Source organism: Podarcis erhardii (genome assembly GCF_964252035.2).
Source record: "Podarcis erhardii genome assembly, chromosome: W".
In the NCBI taxonomy this organism is placed as follows: domain Eukaryota; kingdom Metazoa; phylum Chordata; class Lepidosauria; order Squamata; family Lacertidae; genus Podarcis; species Podarcis erhardii.
Genome location: NC_138506.1, coordinates 2,091,241 through 2,113,173, shown reverse-complemented (window position 1 = coordinate 2,113,173; position 21,933 = coordinate 2,091,241). Strand labels below are relative to the sequence as shown.

Sequence of the window (21,933 nt, the reverse complement as noted above, 5' to 3'; positions counted from 1 at the left end):
CCTGTTTAGGGCAGATGGAGTGCATTTATCTGACAAAGGTAACAATGTGTGGTTGGCCAAGGTCCCAGATGGCTTGAAGGACTGTTTGCGAAGTAAGGGTGTTGGCGGCGAGCGCTAGGCTCGTGTGGGAGTTAGGCATTGGCTTATTGAAGTGGGTGGGAGGGGAGGTGCAGCCATCACCTGCCCCTCCATGCATAAGGGTATTCCGGTAAAGGAATCTGGGGGTCCTGGATCTCGTCTGCAGTCCGCTTGAGGGGCTAGGGCCATGCCAGGACCACAGGAACCCTGGAGTGAGCTTTGGTTGGTCTTCATCGATGTTGTTCCCTCGTTTGGTGTTTACCCTTTCAGACTTCAAGCCAGAGAGGCAGGAGTCAGTTATAGTCTGTTGCCAATGCCTAAGCCAACACCGCTCACTTTGCTGTAATCAATAACGTTGTGGCCTAAATTTTGCCCAATGACTTAAACTAAAATTACGTGTCAGTGTGAAGTTATTTTCAGGGGAAGGGCTTAGGGGCCTTGAAGCGCAAGTGCTTGTCTGGTTATTATGAACCTTATGTTTTTAATGGGTTTTGTAATAAGGAGAGAGAGAGATCCAGAGGGGCGGGGGAAGAATGTGAGAGACAAGAGTGCCTAAAGGTAAAGGTAAAGGTAAAGGGACCCCTGACCGTTAGGTCCAGTCGTGGACGACTTTCAGGATGCGCGCTCTATAGGCCGAGGGAGCCGGCATTTGTCCGCAGACAGTTTTTCTGGGTCATGTGGCCAGCATGACTAAGCTGCTTCTGGAGAACCAGAGCAGCGCACAGAAATGCCGTTTACCTTCCTGCCGGAGCGGTATCTATTTATCTACTTGTACTTTGACGTGCTTTCGAACTGCTAGGTTGGCAGGAGCAGGGACCGAGCAACGGGAGCTCACCCCGTCGCGGGGATTTGAACCGCCAACCTTCTGATGTGCAAGCCCTAGGCTCTGTGGTTTAGACCACAGTGCCACCCGCGTCCCTCAGGAGTGCTTAGTACTTGTTATTGGCAAAAAAGTGAGCCTAGGTGGGTGTCTCAGCAAGTGTCTCTCCCCCACACGACACAACTCCGGCAGTTAATTATTGCAGATTTATTACTACATTACAAGGAGCTCTGGTAAGTCCTCTGATGATGATCCAGCTGCCGAAACATGGTGATTCCTCCCTTTCCTGTCCCAGCAGGAAATCCCCCACCTTTTCCTCCTTCCAGCCCCCCCTTCTCGGCTAGCTTCAAAGGTCTCCTGCTTCTGGGCAATTCCACCCCTCCTATCTCCCCCTCTCCTTCTGTTTTGTCTTCACTGGAGCCTGTCAGTTGCATTCCAGTTCGCTGTGCCTCTCTGTACAGAGGTCAATTTCCTGCTACTCCCCGCTTCTCCCTCCTCTCTGAGGCATTCTCTTCCCTCTGCCTCTGTACCTGCTTGATCTACCCTTTTCAGTGAGGGAACTTCTCTGACAGCAAGAGCCCATTCCACTCTGAAGAGAGAAAGAAACCAACTTGAAGGCTGTCAGGTCCCATTAACACCCTCTAAAGCGCCACAGAAAGCCATATGGAGTGCATGCAGTCAAGAGAAATTAGGAGTTCAAGCCAGGTGATTCCCCCCCCCCCCAATGAAGCAGATCACTCATGGAAGCAGGTTGCACTGCCTTAATAGCTGCCATTCAGAATGCTGTGGCTGCCATCAGATTAAACCAACTTGGGACAAGCCCCCGATTTCTCACCAAAAAGAGGTTTTTCCTTCTTGAATGGAAAATTTGTGTACAATTTCCTGGTGGCTCGGGGGGGGGGGGATCCAAAGCCTGGACAACTGATGTGCCCCAGCAATAGTAGATACTAATAATGATGCAACATGGGCCTAAGGCAAGTGTGGAGAACCTTTGGCCATTCAGAAGCTGCTTAATAATAACTCCCATCAGCTTTAGCAAGCATGGGTAATGGCCAAGGATTGTGATACTTGCCATCCAGCAACATCTGGGGTGCCAAGGATCCTGACACCTGGTCTAAGGGCTGAGGATATAGTAAATCAGTAGATAAGTTATCTAAAATTAAAAGTGGGATGCTTTACATAAATAACATTAGGACAGCTTCTTGGACCAGAGATGCATCAGTTGTAGAGACTTGCTCTTCTGTAAATGCCTGAGCACCAAGTTCCATATAAACATCCATAGCAAAGGGAAATATGGAAGAGACACTTACCTTGCCATCGTCCGTGTATACATTTTCATGATACCCCTTGACAATTGTTCGGTAAATGAAGAGGCTCCGCATTATCACTATGACTTTTAACACTTTTCCTAATGTGACCTGTCAGGGGGGTGTAGGGAAGTAAATGTGACCAAAAAAAGACAATGGTAAGAAACACATACTCCATAATTTAAAAGACTGAAAAGCAAATGGGGGATTTTCTATGTGAGCATCAGAGAAGAACCCTTTCATCATAGTGTTTAGGTTCTGAACTATATATTATGCATGTCAAAATGGCATCCCCATGTTGAGTTCTCCCCTCCTCCCCACCAATATTTAGGGTTATCTAGCTCCTAAATACCACCACCTTGCAAGTTTTTCTGTTTCCAGTAGTCCCTTTCCAACAGGGAGGCTGATGATGTCCAAGCCAAGGAGGGGAAAACTTATGTCACAATTACTTTCCACATATCAATCCTACCCAACTCTGGAACCTTCTCTTAAGAAATGATTTATTGCTCAGATAAATCCTGGCGTCCAGCCCGCTTCGGCTGTGCAGATACGCTGGACTTCAAAGGCCACATTCCAAAGGCTCTGAGCAAAAACGCAGAGTTTACGCAGCAGCAAGAGAAAGCTGCATAAGTCCCTTGCTTTCTTCAGTGTGCTAAAATAAAGTCCACTCAGGATATTAGCAGCTAGAAGCAGTTTATTTACAGCAGACTATCCATTATTGTCCACAGCGAACAGCATCGTGAAAACACGTCCTCTCTCCTCAAAAGCGAAAGTAGAGAGAAAGAACAAAGACTGGAGACTCTCGGAAATGACGCAGGGTCTCCCTCCTCCCAACAGTGGGCAGTGCGTACACTCTGAGCTGTTTAACCCTGTAAGCTCAGGTTCTCCTCACACCTTCAGCTATGGATTTGGATAGAGCAAATAGTATTCAGCATGGATTTATTAAAAGTATTTGCTGATGTCATATTTGGGTCAGAACAGAAGCAACCTCATCCTGAGCTCCAAAGTTAAAGTTGAGCTTTGGGTTACCAAAACCAGAACAGGAACTAATCTGGAAAGAAAGAACGAAATCATGTCTTTTGATTTTGAAAAACACTGGCAAGTAAAGGCTGTGAAAAGTAATATTTCTGCATTTCACAAAATGAATAAATAAAACTAAAACAGAGCCCAAGAGAAATGCCAAAATAGCCAGAAACCTGCTCAAGAGAGGGGGATGAGCAAGATGGAAAATGATCAAGTTGAGTGGAGGGTTTGGTGAAGAACATGAGATATACAAAAAACTCACTTGATAAACACAGTGATAACAGTGTGGTATTCTCTACCACAATATAATGTGTTGAAGTGTATACTGTTTTGGACGGTAAAATAAGCGACAGCTGTAGCTGTGCAGAGAAAAGAAAAGACAAGCAGATTAATTGAAGCCTTCAACAGACTCTCTTTTGGGGGCATTTTGCTTGATAAAAATGATAGCACAACCTGCCCTATACTCCTAGATCTAAGGAAGGAAATAACTTTATATAATGTGCATTCACTTCTGCTGAACACTTAAGCACTATTTGTTCATGAAAACACAGGTTTTTCTAAAGTTTTCACAACAGGCATGTTAATATTAAAAGCTTCCAGTTCTGTGCCAATATCGTATTGACACTGGAATTCCAGCAGCTGTTATGTTGACTGGAAAAGCAGAGGCACAGCGTTTCAGCAAATGATGGTGGTTTTGGAAATGAGGAGCAGTCCTGTGGGATCAGAGGTGCCACTTCCAAAAGGCAGGTGACAGAAGGGAGAAAACCTGCAGCTCTTTTTTTAAAAAAACCCAATTTTTATTAATTTTCCATTAATAACATTCCAATTAATAACATGTCAAATCATACCACATCATAGCACAAATAATAAAGCCAATTCTACATTCCAAATTAAATAATTTAAAAAGGACTTCCCATGTTCTGGCCGGAGGGAGAGAATCTTTTATTCTTGTTCCTGCATTTTTCTCTGTTGTTTATTCCCAAGGTCATAATTCCAATCTTAATCCTTTATCGTCATCACAATCACTGGTATGCGACTTTCAATCGTGTTTAACAAATCCATATATATGTTGGCTTGCAAGAGGAATTTTATTCTTCTTGTTACCGTTTCATGCTTTTATCTCTAAAACTCTGGGCTGTCTTCCAGCTTTCCTTTAATAAAATTCAAAGTTGTCTTTCAAGTCTCTTAATGAGCAGATGTTTCCCGGATCCAGATAAGAATCTTCTGTAGAAGGGATGAGCTTCCGGAGGCGGCGCCATCGGCAATGGCGGATTCCCTCTGACTTAGAGGGAGAAGCTCCGCAGAAATCGGGTCCTGCCGCTGCAGCGAAGCGGGGACCCCTTCAAAAACCGCAGGTGGGTGAAGCCTGTGACCGTGGGACTCGGCGGGCACCTTCTGCGCCTCCCCGACTTGCAAGGGAACCCTGCAAAGGGCTCGGGAGCGGGACGGGTGACTGGCGCGGTGCTAAGAGTTAATCGCTACTTCTGCGGAGCGAAGCTGCACAGCTGATGCCGGAGAGCGCTGTCCTTTTTCCTGTGAAATTTCGGCTTTTAAACAACAACCCGTGAGTAGGATATCTGAAAGATCGGGGAGTTCAAAGGAATCATTCCTTTGATCGGCGTAACAAACTTGAATTTGGCACTGAAGCGGGAAGGTGTAAACAGGAAGTCCGCCTTCCGCTTTTTGTAAATAGACTAAAAGCAAAGACTTTTTAAACTAAGAACTGGGAAAATCATCTTAAAAGGAGTGAAATTTTAATGCCAAGTAAAAGATCTCCCTCTCCGAGTTGCAGGAGAGGGGAGGGAGGGAAGAAAAAATACTTTTGCCTGCAAGGAAAAAAAAAAGGAGGAGAAAAAGACCACCGCTTAATCCTTGATATCGGTCTGCCAAGGGACAATAGAACTGCTGAGCTAAACGACGCACTGTTTATGGACACTGTAACTTTATGTAGATACTCTGCTAGTGTATTGAAAGATTTGGAGGATTCCCTTAAACTTGCAACTGTTGCCTATTATTGAAAGACTTAAAAAGTTGTGAAAGATACTCTGTTGAAACAAGTACTGTTGAAACAAATACTGTTGCTACTGTGCTCCCCTAGAGGAACTTTGAAAGTGTTACAATTGGGGATTTTCCACTACAGCTGGCCAGAGAATCTTCCCACCATAAAAAACAAGTCTGAGCTGTGAGAGTGACCTTGATTTTCAGACACAAGGCAATGGATCAGTCTCAGCCTCAGGAAAAACATCAGGAAAAATCAACAAGGGTCAAAACTAGGCTGCAGCAACGTAGACAATCAGCATCTGGCCCTTCTGCCCCAGAAAAGGAAGATCCAGTACAGACTGGACCAAAGGGAATAGTATCTGAAGAGATATTATCTTCAGGATTAGACAGAATTTTTGGAGCCCTGGAAAAATTATCAACTAAAATTGATTTAAATACTACAAGCATTAACAATTTGGGGCAGAAGGTGAATTCTAACACAGAGGTCATCGATAGGTTGCTGCAAGAATCTAAATTAAATAAAAAAATAGCAGAAGAAGCGAAAGAGAAGGCATTGGCGGTAGAGGAAAAGATACCGCCAATAAACAAACAGCTAGAGGACCACAGATCGCAATTGTCTATGATCGAACTTCGGGATAAACAGACTAATCTGAGGATCAGGGCAGTACCAGAACTTGAGAAGGGTGACCTGAGAGGTTATCTTACACAGAAATTTGAAGAATTTTGGGGCTTTGACCCAGACGAACAAGACTTTAAAATAGTGAGCGCCTTCAGACTTGGAAAAGGGGAAGAAAGAACAGGGCAAGAGACTGCCTGATCACTCTTCGAACAAAAGAAGAGAGAGATAAAATTTTGAGTCTCCATTATCAGAAATCACTGGAAATAGAGGACTCAAGAATAGAAATTTTTTAAGACATCCCAAAACATTTATTGGACCTTAGGGCTAACTACAGAGACCTAGTGGCCCTGTTAAGAAGAAACAGAATTATCTTTAGGTGGGAGTTCCCTCAAGGCCTTTCGTTTACTTACAAAGGGAAAAAAGTTAAAATAAGATCAGAGGAGGACAAAGTGAGATTTCTGAGAGATCACGAAGAAAATCTACAAAAAGAAGCTGAGGAAGAAGAGCCGAAGGCACCAGGTCCAGGAATACTAGACCTAGCAAGGCCCCCCTTGGGATTGGATAAATCAGAAGTGACACCACTGACAGAACAAGAACAATTACAAGGAGCAGTTGGAGGAAAAGTAAAATAACTACACCATGTCTCTGCAGGTATTAAGTTGGAACATTCATGGCCTCAATTCCCCGGACAAGAGGAAAAAAGTTTTTCACCTGTTGAAAAAGGAACAATTGGACTTGATCTGCCTACAAGAAACCCATGTAACTAGACTACACAGGAAAGTATTGATTAACAAAAGATTAGGCCAAGAATTTATTTCATCAGACAAAGTTAAAAAGAGAGGAGTTGTGATTTATGCAAAAGAGAGTTTATTACCAAAATTTGTGCTTAAAGATGACCAAGGAAGATTTGTGGCAATTGAAATTCAATTTCAAGGAGAGAAACTTTTGATTGTAGGAGTATATGCACCAAATGAAGGGAAATCGGAATTTTTCAAGAAACTGCATGAGACGCTGTTGGACTATATGGACTGTAATATCATTTTGATGGGAGATATGAACGGAGTGGTGTCGACAAATATGGACAAATCAGAAAGACAAGTAGTCACAAAAGATGGAAGACTACCAAAAACATTTTTTGAAATGACAGACAATATGGACTTAATTGATATTTGGAGAACTAAAAACCCCCTAGGTAGAGAGGGGACCTTCTATTCTGAAGCCAAAATGACATGGACAAGAATTGACCAAATCTGGATAACCAGCGGAATGGCTCCCAAGATTCGAAAAGTGGAAATCTGCCCAAAAATCTGCTCCGACCATAACCCTGTGAGAATGGAAATGAAACTAACACCGACTGGTTCCTTCAGATGGAGGATGAATGACACCTTGTTTAGAGATTCAGAAATTACCAAAAGGGCCAAAAAAATAATGAACGATTATTTTGAGATTAATTTGAAAACTGCTGTGGAAAAAAGAGTAATCTGGGACGCAAGTAAAGCCGTAATGAGAGGGTTTCTGATTCAACAGAACGCAATAAAAAAGAGAACCCAAAACGAGAAAAAAGAAAACATTTTGGAGAAAATAAGAGAAGGAGAGAAGAGACTTAGAGCGAAACCAAAGTCGCAGGAGATTCTGAGAGAAATAAAGTTACATCAAGTACAATATATGAAAATGATAAATCAGGACATAGAATGGAAAATTAAACAGATGAGACAAAAGACTTTTGATTCGGCTAATAAATGTGGGAAGCTGCTAGCGTGGCAGTTGAAGAAAAGACAAAAGTTAAACACCGTAACAAACCTCGAAGTGGACGGAAAGAATATACAGAATCCGCAGGAAATTAGAAATTGCTTCCAGAGATATTTCAAAAAATTGTATACACAAGGGCCACAGAAAGAAACTGAAATAGATCAATTTTTGAAAACTAATGGATTACAAAAAATTTCTCAAGAAAATAAGTTATTGTTGAACTATAAAATATCTGAACAAGAGGTGGAAGGTGCCATTCAGAATATGCAACTATGTAAATCTCCAGGGCTGGACGGTTTAACCTTCAAGTACTATAGATCTTTGAAAGATTACCTAATTCAACCACTAAAGGAGGTTTGTAATGAAATTTTGGAGGGGGAAAAAGCGCCAGAGTCGTGGAAAGAAGCTTATATTATACTTATACCGAAAACTGAGTCTGAAAAGACAACTTAAGAACTACCGCCCCATATCCCTGCTTAATGTGGATTACAAAATTTTTGCAGACATTTTGGCTAAAAGACTGAAAAAAGTATTAGCAGAAGTGATACATAAAGACCAAGCTGGCTTTCTCCCGGGAAGACATTTATCTGATAACACGAGGAATATAATTAACATTTTAGAAAAACTACAAGTGAATATCAACACAAAAGCAGTTTTGATATTTGTAGACGCGGAGAAAGCCTTTGACAACATTTCCTGGAGCTTTATGAAGAAAAATCTTCAGGGGATGGGGGTTGGTCAAGGTTTTGAAAATGGTATAGGTGCAATTTACTCAGAACAAAAGGCCAAATTGATAGTTAATAACGTGGTGACAGAAGAATTTAGGATGGAGAAAGGGACACGACAAGGCTGCCCAATCTCCCCTCTGCTGTTTATTTCAGTCCTGGAGGTCCTGTTAAATATGATAAGAAGGGACCATCTGATTCAAGGTATTCAGGTCGGAGCTAAACAGTACAAACTTAAAGCTTTTGCAGACGACTTAGTTTTGACATTACAGGAGCCAGAGCCTAGTACTAAAAGGGTTTTGGAATTAATCCAGGAATTTGGTCAGGTGGCAGGTTTTAAGTTGAATAAGTTAAAAACTAAGGTCTTGGAGAAAAACTTAACACCAATTGAGAAAGAGAGGTTTCAGAAGGAGACAGGCTTAACTTTAGTAAAGAAAGTAAAATACCTGGGGGTGAACATGACTGCTAAGAATGTGAATTTGTTTAAAGATAACTATGAGAAATGCTGGTCAGAAGTGAAAAAAGATCTTGAAATATGGTCAAACCTGAAGCTTTCCTTGCTTGGCCGAATTGCTGTTATTAAGATGAATGTATTGCCAAGAATGTTGTTTTTATTTCAATCATTGCAAATTATAGACAAGATGGACTGTTTCAAGAAGTGGCAAAGAGATATTTCTAGATTCGTCTGGCAGGGCAAGAAGCCCAGAATAAAATTTAAGATACTTACTGATACAAAAGAATACAGGTGGATTTGCCCTGCCAGACTTTAAACTGTACTATGAATCAGCAGCATTTTGCTGGCTGAAAGAATGGCTGCTTCTTGAGAACACAGACATCTTGGACTTAGAAGGATATGATAATGCTTTTGGGTGGCATGCATATTTGTGGTACGGCAAGGTTAAAGTGCATAGGGCTTTCAAAAACCATATTGTCAGAAAAGCACTGTTTAATGTCTGGATAAAATACAAAGATTTACTTGAAAATAAAACCCCAAGGTGGTTATCACCTATGGAAGCGAAGGCTTTGAAAAAACTTAACATGGAGGCCAATTGGCCAAAATATTGGGAAATCTTGGAACAGGAGGGTGATAAATTGAAATTGCAGAGTTATGAGAAACTTAAAGACAAGGTCAAAACAAAACAAATTCCTTCCAGTAGCACCTTGAAGACCAACTAAGTCAGTTCTTGGTATGAGCTTTTGTGTGCATGCACACTTCTTCAGATACACTGAAACAGAAGTTTCCAGACCCTTCTATATAGTGAGAAGGTGGGGAGGGGTATTACTCAGAAGGGTGGTGGGAATGGGTGATTGGCAGATAGCTGTGATGAGCCTGTTGACGACTCTTAACGACTGCAATAGGTCTTACAGGAAAATGCAAGGGGTGAAAAGGTGAAAGCTCATCACAGCTATCTGCCAATCACCCATTCCCACCACCCTTCTGAGTAATACCCCTCCCCACCTTCTCACTATATAGAAGGGTCTGGAAACTTCTGTTTCAGTGTATCTGAAGAAGTGTGCATGCACACAAAAGCTCATACCAAGAACTGACTTAGTTGGTCTTTAAGGTGCTACTGGAAGGAATTTGTTTTGTTTTGACTATGGCAGAACAACACAGCTACCTATCTGTAACTTAAAGACAAGGTGCGAGACTGGCTTCATTATTTTCAAATAAGGGAGGCTTATAATTTGGATAAAAAAATTGGCTTCCAGGTGGAAAAGTCAAAATTAGAAATAGAACTTTTAGAACTCAAAGCTAAGACACTATCAAGAATGTATAACTTGCTGTTGAAATGGAACACTGAGGATGAAACAGTAAAATCTGCTATGATAAAATGGGCGCAAGATATTGGACATAACATTATGTTTGCTGACTGGGAGCAGTTGTGGACCACTGGCATGAAATTCATGGCATGTAATGCCTTAAGAGAGAATATTATGAAAATGATATACAGGTGGTACATGACCCCAGTCAAGCTTGCAAAAATCTATCATTTGCCCGATAATAAATGTTGGAAATGTAAAGAAACTGAAGGTACATTCTTTCACCTTTGGTGGACGTGCCCAAGGATTAAGGCCTTCTGGGAGACAATCTATAATGAAATGAAAAAGGGAAAAAGGGAAATGATAGAAAAAATAGGAGACAACTGGAGACTGCAGAGCTTCGAAAAATTAAAGAATAGGGTGCAAGATTGGTTTCATTATGCTCAAATTCAAGAAGTCTTTAAGTCTGACAAAAAAACAGGATTCCAGGTGGAAAAATCGAAACTAGAGACAGAACTGTTAGAACCTAAGACTAAGGTACTTTCGAGAATGTATAACTTGCTGCTTAAATGGAACACTCAGGATGAGATAGTCAAATCAGCCATGATAAAATGGGCTCAGGATATTGGGTACAACATTATGTTTGAAGACTGGGAAAGGTTATGGACCACTGGAATGAGATTCACGGCATGCAATGCCTTGAAAGAGAATATTGTGAAAATGATATATAGGTGGTACATGACCCCAGTCAAGCTAGCAAAAATTTACCATCGATCTGATAATAAATGTTGTAAATGTAAGGAGGCTGAGGGGACATTCTTTCACCTTTGGTGGACGTGTCCAAAAGTGAAGGCCTTCTGGGAAATGATTTACAATGAGTTAAAAAAGGTGTTTAGGTACACCTTTCCTAAGAAACCAGAGGCCTTCCTCCTGGGCATAGTGGACCAAAAGGTGTTAAAGAAGGACAGAACATTTTTTATGTATGCAACTACAGCAGCAAGAATACTTATTGCAAAAGCTTGGAAGACACAAGACCTCCCCACGCTGGAAGAGTGGCAGACGCAGTTGATGGACTATATGGAATTGGCAGAAATGACTGGCAGGATTCGAGATTTGGGAGAAGAGACAACGGAAGAAGACTGGAAAAAATTTAAGGACTATTTACAAAAACATTATAAGTTGTATGAATGTTAAGAATCTGCATGATTTGGAAATTTTTGCTCCTGCAACTAGATTGGGAAAATAGAAAATTAAGTTATAAGTAAGAAAAAGGTGAAATTTAAAGTTATTTTATGTATTATTCTAAGGCATAAATATTTGAAAAAAGGTACTTTAAATCTAGAAGTAAAATATTTTGAAAGATACAAATAAGACACGAAATAAGGTAATAATTTGCTGACATGTTTATTGTAAGTAACGCAGGGTGAGGGAGATGTGGGGAAGTCCAGTTAACAATGTAAAAATGCATTTTGAAAGTTGGATCGCTTTTTCTTTTTCTTTTTTCTTTTTTCTGTAAATTGAAAATGTAATAAAAATTTTAATAATAAAAAATATATATAATGAAATGAAAACGGTATTTAAATATACTTTCCTGAAGAAACCAGAGGCCTTTCTCCTGGGCATAGTTGGCCAATTGGTGTCAAAGAAGGACAGAACTTTCTTTATGTACGCTACAGCAGCAGCAAGAATACTCATGGCAAAGCATTGGAAGACACAAGACCTACCCACCCAGGAAGAATGGCAGATGCAAGTAATGGACTACATGGAAATGGCGGAAATGACGGGCAGAATCCGAGATCAGGGAGAAGAGTTGGTGGAAGAAGATTGGAAGAAATTTAAAATCTACCTACAGAAATATTGTAAAATTTTTGAATGTTGATGACATTGAAATGAAACGAAGGGGTTCTAGTAATAAGATAAAATGTAAGATTGGAGTGATATTAGATAAAAATTTGAAGTTATAACATGTGAGGAAAAATAATTAAGGATAAATTAACAGGATATGAATTTGCTGAACCAATTTTTTAATGGAATACAAAAAAGGGAGGCGCGAGGAAGTCAGGAAAATAAGTCAACTAAAGATGAGAAATTAAATAAAGAGGGATATTTGTTTTTTTTCTTCTTCTTTTTTCTATGTTAAATGTTTGTATTTTTGTACTTTTGTACTTTTGTATTTTTGTGTTTTTGTATTTTTCTTGTGTTTCTTCTATTTGTTGTTTTATAATTTCTTTATTGTTAAACCTAATAAAATATTATTTTTTTTTAAAAAAGAATCTTCCGTAGAAGGCAATGCCATCGAGTATATTCCAGAGTTAATAATTATTTGGTTCCTCTAAAATCCAAGCTTGCTGTCCCTAGGGAAAGCTCGCAAGGACCAGAGATTCACCTTCACTTTATAGATTCACCTTCATCCATATACGACACAAATCCATACAAGCAGATGCAGTTTTTGTGTGAAATATACCCCAATTGTAATCTATCAGCGGTCTTCCGCCCCTTAGGCTCCTTTCTTTTTCAACTGTGTCACAGTTTGCCATTTTATTGTCCCAAACTGGAAGCACATCAATCTTGTTTTTGCCAGTTCTAATTAGAGCCCTCCACAGAGGACTGCGCCATGAAGCATCAGATTCTCATATTTTTACACAGTTCCTCCTGCATTCCGTTTGATTAATTAGATCTTTCTAAGTGAGGCTTGCCAAATCATGAATTAGCAAGTATAGGAAAGAAACAGTCGCTCACCTCACATAAACGACAAAAGTCCTTCTCCGATCAAAGCCTTGGCACTCAGCGACTGAATTATTTAGCAGGTCTTCTTTTTGTCTCCTTCTTTCCAGAACATGCCTGTTTCAGAGTCTGAATTCAAATATTTTTAAAGAACAGGGATCCTCCTGCTCATGGCAATGGCTCTGGAGAGTTTCCAATTTGTGCAATGCTCAGCACCCAGTGTCTCTGCCCCCACATTCTGTAGTGAGCGGCAGTTATCGGACAACCCTGGGGGGGTTGGCAGGGATAATTACCCCCATATCATCCCTGAATAAATGCATGATTGGGGTCCGGTGCTCTGGGAAAACAGCCAAACGCCATGGCGATCAGACCTGAAACTCTGACATGCAGAAATCTTGAAAGGGTTAGCATGTTGAGCAGCTGCAATTAGCTTTTCAAAAATGACCCAGGTTAGCTCTGTAGTCACAATTAGGTACCAAAATAGGATTGAGGGTTCACCAGAGTTTTAAAATGGTGTTAATGGCTCACAAAAATATTGTTCTCAATGTAGAATATGTTGTTGTGCCAAATGAGCTTTTCAACGTAGCTCTTGACCTTTTAACCGCATTTCCGAAATGATTCAGCAGTTTGTGGGAGGTGCCTTATCTGACGGGGAGCATCTGAGAGCAAAAGTCACCAATGGTACTACACCTCTTAAAAAACAGTCATGAGTGAAAATTATGCGACAAGGTGAGTACCCGGATGACTTTAAAGTGTATTAGACAACCCTGTGGAGGATAGAACTATGTTCTACCTTTACTCTTGGAGACAGTATGCCTCCAAATACCAGTTGCTGGAAATCAAAATTGGAGAGAATGCTTTTGCTGTTAGGTCCTGGTTGTGTTCTTTCCACAGGGGCATTCAGCTGGCTACTGTGAGAACAAGATGCTGGACTAGATGGGTCTCTGGTCTGATCCAGCAAGGCTCTTGCTTGTAGGGCAGCGGCTGAAGAAGGAGCAAAAAGGGTTTTCTCCTGTGTGTGTTTCTTGTGGCTGATTAGCTGCTCTCCCTGTGCAAAGGTCAGAGGGGGCAGGGTTTCTGTTGAGGTAGGTGATTAGCTGTGGGAGGAGCTTATCAGAGCTTGTAGGGCAGCGGCGCACGCCTAACGGCGCGTGCAATTTGATCTATCTTTAGATTTAGGGGAGCTAGTCTCAAACGTTTGTTGGGGGAGACCTAGGGGTTTTTTGGGGGGGAGTTACTTGTCCTGTCTGCACGCTTCTTATGATGGAGGACCACTGTAGCCAGCCCCAACGACACGTTCTCAAGATGGAGAGTGAGGGAACAGCTGCAGTCGCCTGCGGTTCCTGCACAATGTTTGCCATCTTGCCAAAGGTGGCAGGCAGCTTTACCTGCAGCAATTGCATGTTGATTGCCCTCTTAAAAGACAAAGTCCAGCAACTGGAGGAACGTGTGGCTACGCTCCAAAGAATTAGAGAGCTGGAGCTCTTCTTGGAAGCAACAGAGCACACCGTCTCCACCAAGGAGGAGACAGGGGACTCCCCTGAGAAGGAGGCTAGTTCACCAACACAGGAGCCAGATATATGGAGAAACGTGACTCAAAGAAGTAGGAGGCCCAGGGTTCGCTCTGATTGTTTAGAAATACACAATCGCTTTGAGGTCCTCTCCCCTAGAATGGAAGACAAAGAGCAGACTCCATTTGAGGATCTCTCCCTCGTTACAGTCGATCAGGTATATGAAGATGAGCAGCAAAGTCAGTCCTCAGGGAATGTGCAGGCGACCTTGGAATGGACAGATCATGGAAGAATCCCGACCAAACCGTGTAGTGGTGATAGGGGATTCCCTACTTAGGGAACAGAAGCAGTGATCTGTGGGCCTGACAAGATGTCTCGGGAAGTGTGCTGTCTCCCCGGGGCTAAGATCCAAGATGTAACTGAACGACTGCAAGGAATCATAAAACCCACTGACAAATACCCCTTCCTCTTGGTTCATGTGGGAACCAATGACACTGCAAGCAATAGCCTCCAGAAGATCAAAAGAGACTATGAGGCTCTGGGCAGGAAATTGAAGCAATTAAATGCACAAATTGTCATCTCATCTGTCCTCCCAGTTGAACGACGTGGCCCAGGGAGAGAGAGAAAAATAGTGGAAGTGAACAGCTGGCTTCACAAATGGTGTAAACAGGAACGGTTTGGATTCTTAGATCACGGACTGCAGTTTCTTGAAGATGGACTTCTGGCAAGAGATGGGCTGCACCTCACAACGGTTGGGAGGAATGTTTTTGCCAAAAATCTCAGAAACCTCATCAGGAGGGCTTTAAACTGACTAATGTGGGGGAGGAAGACAGTGCTCCTGAAGGTACACTAATGCACAAAGCATGGGTAATAAACAAGATGAGCTTGAGCTCTTGGTACAGCAAACTAAATATGACATAATAGGCATCACTGAAACCTGGTGGGATAAGTCCCACGACTGGAATGTAATAATGGAGGGTTACAATCTATTTCAGAGAAACAGACCAGACAAGAAAGGAGGAGGAGTGGCGTTATATGTCAGGGATGTGTATACCTGTGAAGAGATCCAAGATTTAGAACCTCAAAGCCAAAGTGAGAGCATTTGGGTCAAAATTAAGGGAGACATGAATAACAGGGACCTCATTGTGGGAGTTTACTATAGATCCCCAAGCCAAACGGCGGACATAGATGATGCCTTCCTGGAACAGATGGCCAAGCATGCAAAAGGAAGGGAGATAGTAGTAATGGGGGACTTCAATTACCCGGATATTTGCTGGATGTCAAACTCAGCCAAGAGCATAAGGTCAAACAGATTCCTCACTGGCCTTGCAGACAACTTCGTTGTCCAGAAAGTGGGAGAAGCAACAAGAGGAACAGCCATTTTAGATCTGGTCCTAACCAGTGTTGATGACCTGGTTAAAGGGGTAGAAGTGGAAGGATCATTAGGCGTGAGTGATCATGCTCTTCTGAAGTTTACTATACAGCGGAAAGGAGCAGCCAAGCATACTAGGACTCAATTTCTTGACTTTAGGAAAGCCGACTTCATAAAACTTAGGGAAGTGCTGGGTGAGATCCCATGGACAGTAATATTAAAAGGAAAGGGAGTTCATGATGGCTGGGAGTTTGTTAAGAGAGAGATAGTAAAAGCACAACTTCAGGCAATACCAATGAGACGGAAACATGGAAGGTGCCTAAAGAAGCCGGGGTGGCTATCTAAAGAACTTTTAACTTTTAACTTTTAACTGAGTTAAGATTAAAAAAGGATGTGTACAAAAAATGGAAAAGGGGGGAAACCACCAAAGAGGAATTCAAACAAATAGCCAGCACGTGTAGACACAAAGTCAGAAAAGCTAAAGCACAGAATGAACTCAGGCTTGCTAGAGAGGTTAAAAGCAACAAAAAAGGCTTTTATGGGTATGTTCGTAGCAAAAGGAAGAACAAAGAAACAGTGGGGTCACTCAGAGGAGAAGATGGTGAAATGCAAACAGGGGACACAGAAAGGGCTGAACTCCTCAATGCCTTCGTTGCCTCAGTCTTCTCCGATAAAGAAAACAATGTCTGACCTGAAGAATTTGGAGCAAATGATTCAGCAGAGGAAACACAGCCCAGAATAACTAAGGAGATAGTACAAGAATACTTGGCTAGTTTAGATGTATTCAAGTCTCCAGGGCCAGATGAACTGCATCCAAGAGTATTAAAAGAACTGGCAGATGTGATCTCAGAACCACTGGCAGTCACCTTTGAGAATTCCTGGAGAACAGGCGAAGTCCCGGCAGACTGGAGGAGGGCAAATGTTGTCCCTATTTTCAAAAAGGGGAAAAGAGAGGACCCAAATAATTACCGCCCAGTCAGTCTGACATCAATACCAGGGAAGATTCTGGAGCAGATCATTAAGCAAACAGTCTATGAGCACCTAGAAAGGAATACTGTGATCACCAATAGTCAGCATGGATTTCTGAAAAATCCACCTGGAGTACTGTGTCCAGTTCTGGGCACCACAGTTCAAGAAGGACACAGGCAAACTGGAACGTGTCCACAGGAGGGCAACCAAAATGGTCAAAGGCCTGGAAACGATGCCTTATGAAGAACGGCTAAGGGAGCTGGGCATGTTTAGCCTGGAGAAGAGGAGGTTAAGGGGTGATATGATAGCCATGTTCAAATATATAAAAGGATGTCACATAGAGGAGGGAGAAAGGTTGTTTTCTGCTGCTCCAGAGAAGCGGACACGGAGCAATGGTTCCAAACTACAAGAAAGAAGATTCCACCTAAACATTAGGAAGAACTTCCTGACAGTAAGAGCTGTTCGACAGTGGAATTTGCTGCCAAGGAGTGTGGTGGAGTCTCCTTCTTTGGAGGTCTTTAAGCAGAGGCTTGACAACCATATGTTAGGAGTGCTCTGATGGTGTTTCCTGCTTGGCAGGGGGTTGGACTCGATGGCCCTTGTGGTCTCTTCCAACTGTATGATTCTATGATTCTATGATTCTATGATTCTTATGTTCTTGTGGTTTTTGTGCCAAGCAATGTAAACAAAGGCTCACAAGTACTGTGTGAGATCTTCTGGCAAGCTGAGGACTGAGAATGATGGGGACTGTAGCCCCAGATCAGTAGCATGGAAAATACTGTAGTGGTTCCATGGTGGAGCAGTCTTTAGTACTGTGTAGTACCGTATTTTGCGCTCCATAGGGCGCACCTGACCATAGGGCGCACCTAGTTTTTAGAGGAGGAAAATACGGAAAAAAATATTCTGAATAAAATGTTGCACTAAACTATTTAAAGCAGCAAAGCGGGCGGCTCCTGTCCGCTTTGCTGCTTTAAATCGAGCCTCAGAGGAGGGTAGGAAGGGGAACCATAGATTATCTAAGTCCAGTTAATAATGCTGAGCCAGACTTATGGCCATCAAGATTAGCTTGGCCGTCTCAGTGGAAATCTGGGGAGGCTGGGGTGGACTTTCAGTGGTCAAAGTGTGGTTGTGTCTTCCTGCCCGGCATCTATTTCCTGCCGTCTTTCCCCCCTGCACCCCCACACCCTGCTTCGAGGGAAGGAAGCGGAGCCATGGATCCTCTGCTCGCAACTGCAGTGGATTCCCTCCACTTGGAAGCAGGAAAGTGGGAGAGGAGCTGCTTACACGAGTGTAAGCTGCTCCCCTCCCACATTGCCGCTTCAAAGGGAGCCCGGGAGGAGGGAATCTGCTGCAGCTTCCCCCACCTCCCGCAGAAGCCGCACGCTCTTTAAAGGGGCTGCACTTGGGGGCTTTTCCCCAAGGAGGGAGAAGGGACTGATGCGGCCAGTCAGTCCGTTCTCCCTCCTGGGGAAAAGCCCGCAAGAGCGCACGAAGCTCTTGGGGGCTTTTCCCGCCTGCCTCCCCCCTGCATTCGCTCCATAGGACGCACACACATTTTCCCTTGCTATTTAGAAGGGGGAAAGTGCGTCCTATGGTGCGAAAAATACGGTACCTCATCTTTGTTGATAGTCAGAGCCCCTAAGACTGTTCCCAGTGGTGGACCTTGGCATCTCAAATTTCAGTGGCACCCTGCGTGATGTCAAAATCTGGTGCCCCACACATCTTGCCTTCCATTGGCTGTCATAGTTGTTGTGCCTGCTGCAGCATGCTAGAAACTCTCGTGTCCGGTGCAACCACACTGGTACTGCTCCCCTAGATCCATCTTTTCTGTTCCTGCATGGTTTGTAGCAACAGGGTTCTGGCACCACTTGAATTAAAGTGGATACAATTCTATTTTGAAGTTTACTTCATAAGGTTATTTCTTTTGTGGGTGAGAGGCCCCATTTCAACTGGGGATGAGAGTCACTTTGGGATTTGTGTCATGGTTCTGTTGTGTCCCAACCTTGAAAATAGAGCAGCTCTGAGTCAGCAATCTTTCCTCCCCTTGGTTGGAGTGGGAATAATATGACGGTGATGATGACAATGTATACCCCACCCACCTGGCAGGGTTTCCCCTGGAAAGCAGCTGGTGCTGCTCTTACTTTGCTCCACATCTTCCCTCACCTTTGGGAGAGAAGCAAAGCAGCTGCTTGGCCACAAGAACCCACCCTTTGTGTCACTTGGTCTGACCCTGTTCTTCAAAGCTCAGAAGGAGAAACACATATCCAGCTGTAATTCTGCAATATGCTTTCCTCGCTATCTAGTTGTTTTCTAGTGTCTAATAGCCAGCAAGATCTAAAATTGATAGCAGCATATACAGTGAGGGGGGGGGGAAGTATTTGATCCCCTGCTAAATTTGCCCATTTGCCCTCTGACAAAGAAATGACCAGCCCATCATTTTAATGGTAGGTTTATTGCAGCTGTGAGAGACACAATAACAACAGGAAAACCCCCAGAAACCCAGAAGACAAAAGTCAGAGATTGATGTGCATTATAATGAGTGAAATAAGAATTGGATCCCTTTGCAAAAGATGACTTAGCACTTGGTGGCAAAACCCTTGTTGGCAGTTACAAAGGTCAGATGTTTCTTGTTGGTGGCCACCAGATTTGTTACAAGTGCTGTTTGACTAAGCATCTGTGGAAGTCCTGTCCGGAGGGGGCTGCTTCCGAAGGTCATTTGCACCGTCAACAGCAGCAAAAGAAGCAAGAGGAAGCAGACGGTGCACCTCGTGACTGCAGTGGACGAGAGTTCCGAAGATGAGCAGCAAATCACTTGGGTCATCAATTCAGGCAGTTCCAGACACCTGATTGCTTCAAAGGTGTTTTTTGCCAAGAAGGCCTCTTCGCCATGAAAACAGGTTGTGTTGGCAGATGGGAGGAAGTCCAACGTGAAATCGGAGGGATCTGTCTTCGTACCCTGTCTGCACACGCAGCTGGACAATGTACGGTGCATTCCCTCGCTGCAGAGCAACCTGATGTCTGTCTCTTGTTTGGTGAATTCTGGGTTTTATGTTCTTTTCAAAGACGCATGTTGTGAAATCCAGAGGGACGGAGTAACATTGGGGAGGGCTCTAGCAGACTGCCCGTTCTGCTGGAAGGGTGAGCTCTTTCGCCTGAAATAGCACCAGTGCTTTGAAGGTCGGCGAAACCGCTAGAGCGACGCAGCTGCAAACTGGCAGCTTGGTGAAAACATCACATGATGTGACTAGCTGTGGGAAAGAATCTTCCCGGAAGTTCACAGGCTTCTCAAAGCTTTGTGAAGTGTGTAATATGAGACCTTCCTGTTGCGTATGTGAAGGAAGTCTTAGTCACTTGCTTGCTGAACACTGAACTGTTCGGACATGTTTTTTGTAGAGTTACATCAGTCAGAAATAAACAAGATGTAAAAGGATTTCTGACTATCTCCTTTCTCTTGCTGGTATGCAAGGAGGGAGGGGGTGAGCATTTTCCACGCTGGGAAATGTCACCTATCAAGTGGAAAGTGGTCACTTTGAACTCTGGGAATTATCCTGAAGGTATCTCGGTTAACTGGCACATTATTAGATGTTAGGATATAATCTATGGTGCTAGTAAATCCTCTGGGGGAGATAAAAGTAAAATAACCCTCTTGATCCCCTTGACCGTGCCCATTGCATAACAAAAGGTCATGCTTTATTATAAGTTCACAAAGATATTTCCCAGCGCGATTAGAGGTGGTGTCCATTGCTGCCCTCTGACAGATTTCAGGTTCGTCCTCCAAGTTTAGACCAAATAATATTGTATTTTGTGGGGAAACAAGGCTGATCCGGGCATTGAAGTCACCTCCCAAGACAAGCCGAGGGTTAGGCGACAGAGAGTCTATACTTTCGAGTAGTTGGTCAAGTTTATCCCAATATGATCTCAGTTCCCCGCAAGACTTTACTGGAGGTATGTACACACAGATGCAATAAGTATTTCTCAGAAGACTATCAGAAAGGGACAACACTAAAAAATTAGGGGTGGTCAACGAGGGACACTGCTGAATTGATACATTAAGAGAGGTTGACACCAGCACTGCCAGCCCCCCACTAGGCCTTCCATACTTTACAGTTTTAAGAGCTGGTTGAGTGTAACTTGTAAAACCCTGTAGTTCAACCATAGTGCCCTCTTTTGCCCAGGTTTCTTGAAGAAAGATGATATCATGTGTTTGTAGATAAGAACAGAAATCACTGTCTTGGATCTTGTTCATCCACCCTGTTACATTCCATGAGAGAAGTTTAATTGTTTTACAGTGATTTACTCTTAGTCAATTGTTGGCCAATGTACTCTCAGAGTTTACCAGTTTTTCAGGCAACAGAGTATTGCTAATGGTAGTGGAATAATCCAGATGTTCGATTATTTCAGTCGTAGTACATAAAGTGCTCACATTTGTAATCACTGGGCCTTTTCTTTGCAAATTGTTTGCCAATGGGGATTTCTTGGGTGTGTTTCCTGACTCCTCCTCTTCTAAATATCTCATCTTTGTCCAATACTTCGGTGGTTCTATAGTTACCATTCTGTTGTGGCCATTGGGTCTATTATCAATCTCTGCCTCCGGTTCTTTAATCTCTTTCAATGTCTGGCTCATAAGATCAAGCCTCTTGATAACTGTTTGTTGCTCTTCCTGAGGGAGATTCCTAAAGGACTTGAGAAAATCCTCTTCCAAAGGATTTACAGAGTGCTCAGATTCCTGAAGATGATTGTCTAGAGGAATCGGCTGTTCCTTTTGGCTCACCTGGTTATTTTGATGTTGGGCATGACCCTGCGAATTCAACTCAGGCATGTCTGTTTCCTCCCCACCTGTCAAGTTTTTTTGTGATGTCATTACTTCCATTGGGGATCCAGGCTTTGGTTTTGTGAGCCCCTCTGAAGCACCAGTCCTCATCTTACATAAGGGTGCAACAATAGAATTGCAAAATACCCGGGTTGGAAAAACTCCTCTGCTTGACAATCTGAATTTCAGCTTGTGAATCAGTGAGGGCAGTCTAGTAGAGGAAAAAGTTAACATAATTTTTTGGCTTTGATTTGTGGTATTCAAGAGTTCAGTCCTAACGAGGTTGATCTCTGTAAGTCCAATGCCAAGTAAGTCTGATAAATGTTGTTTGGAACGCTGGGCACCTTTCCAGCTAGGAGTTTGATCTGGCCTTCCACAAATTGTCATGCAGATCTTTTTTGGTTGGAAGATTAAATAAGAAGAGTTTGTTTTAAGAGCCTCTGCACGTTCTATATTGAGCTTAG

The 21,933-nt window shown here is 42.8% G+C and overlaps 1 protein-coding gene across 1 annotated transcript in view; it reads right to left on the bottom strand.

Moving 5' to 3' along the window:
• Window positions 1-2,310, bottom strand: part of LOC309333252 (mediator of RNA polymerase II transcription subunit 27-like) — an 80,027-nt gene extending 77,717 nt beyond the window's left edge. Inside the window, exon 1 of the mRNA XM_081846674.1 lies at window positions 2,209-2,310. Within this exon, the coding sequence (XP_081702800.1) occupies window positions 2,209-2,280 (72 nt within the window). The 5' untranslated portion in view covers window positions 2,281-2,310. The remainder of the gene's footprint in view (window positions 1-2,208) is intronic.
• Between the last annotated feature and the right edge of the window lie 19,623 nt (window positions 2,311-21,933).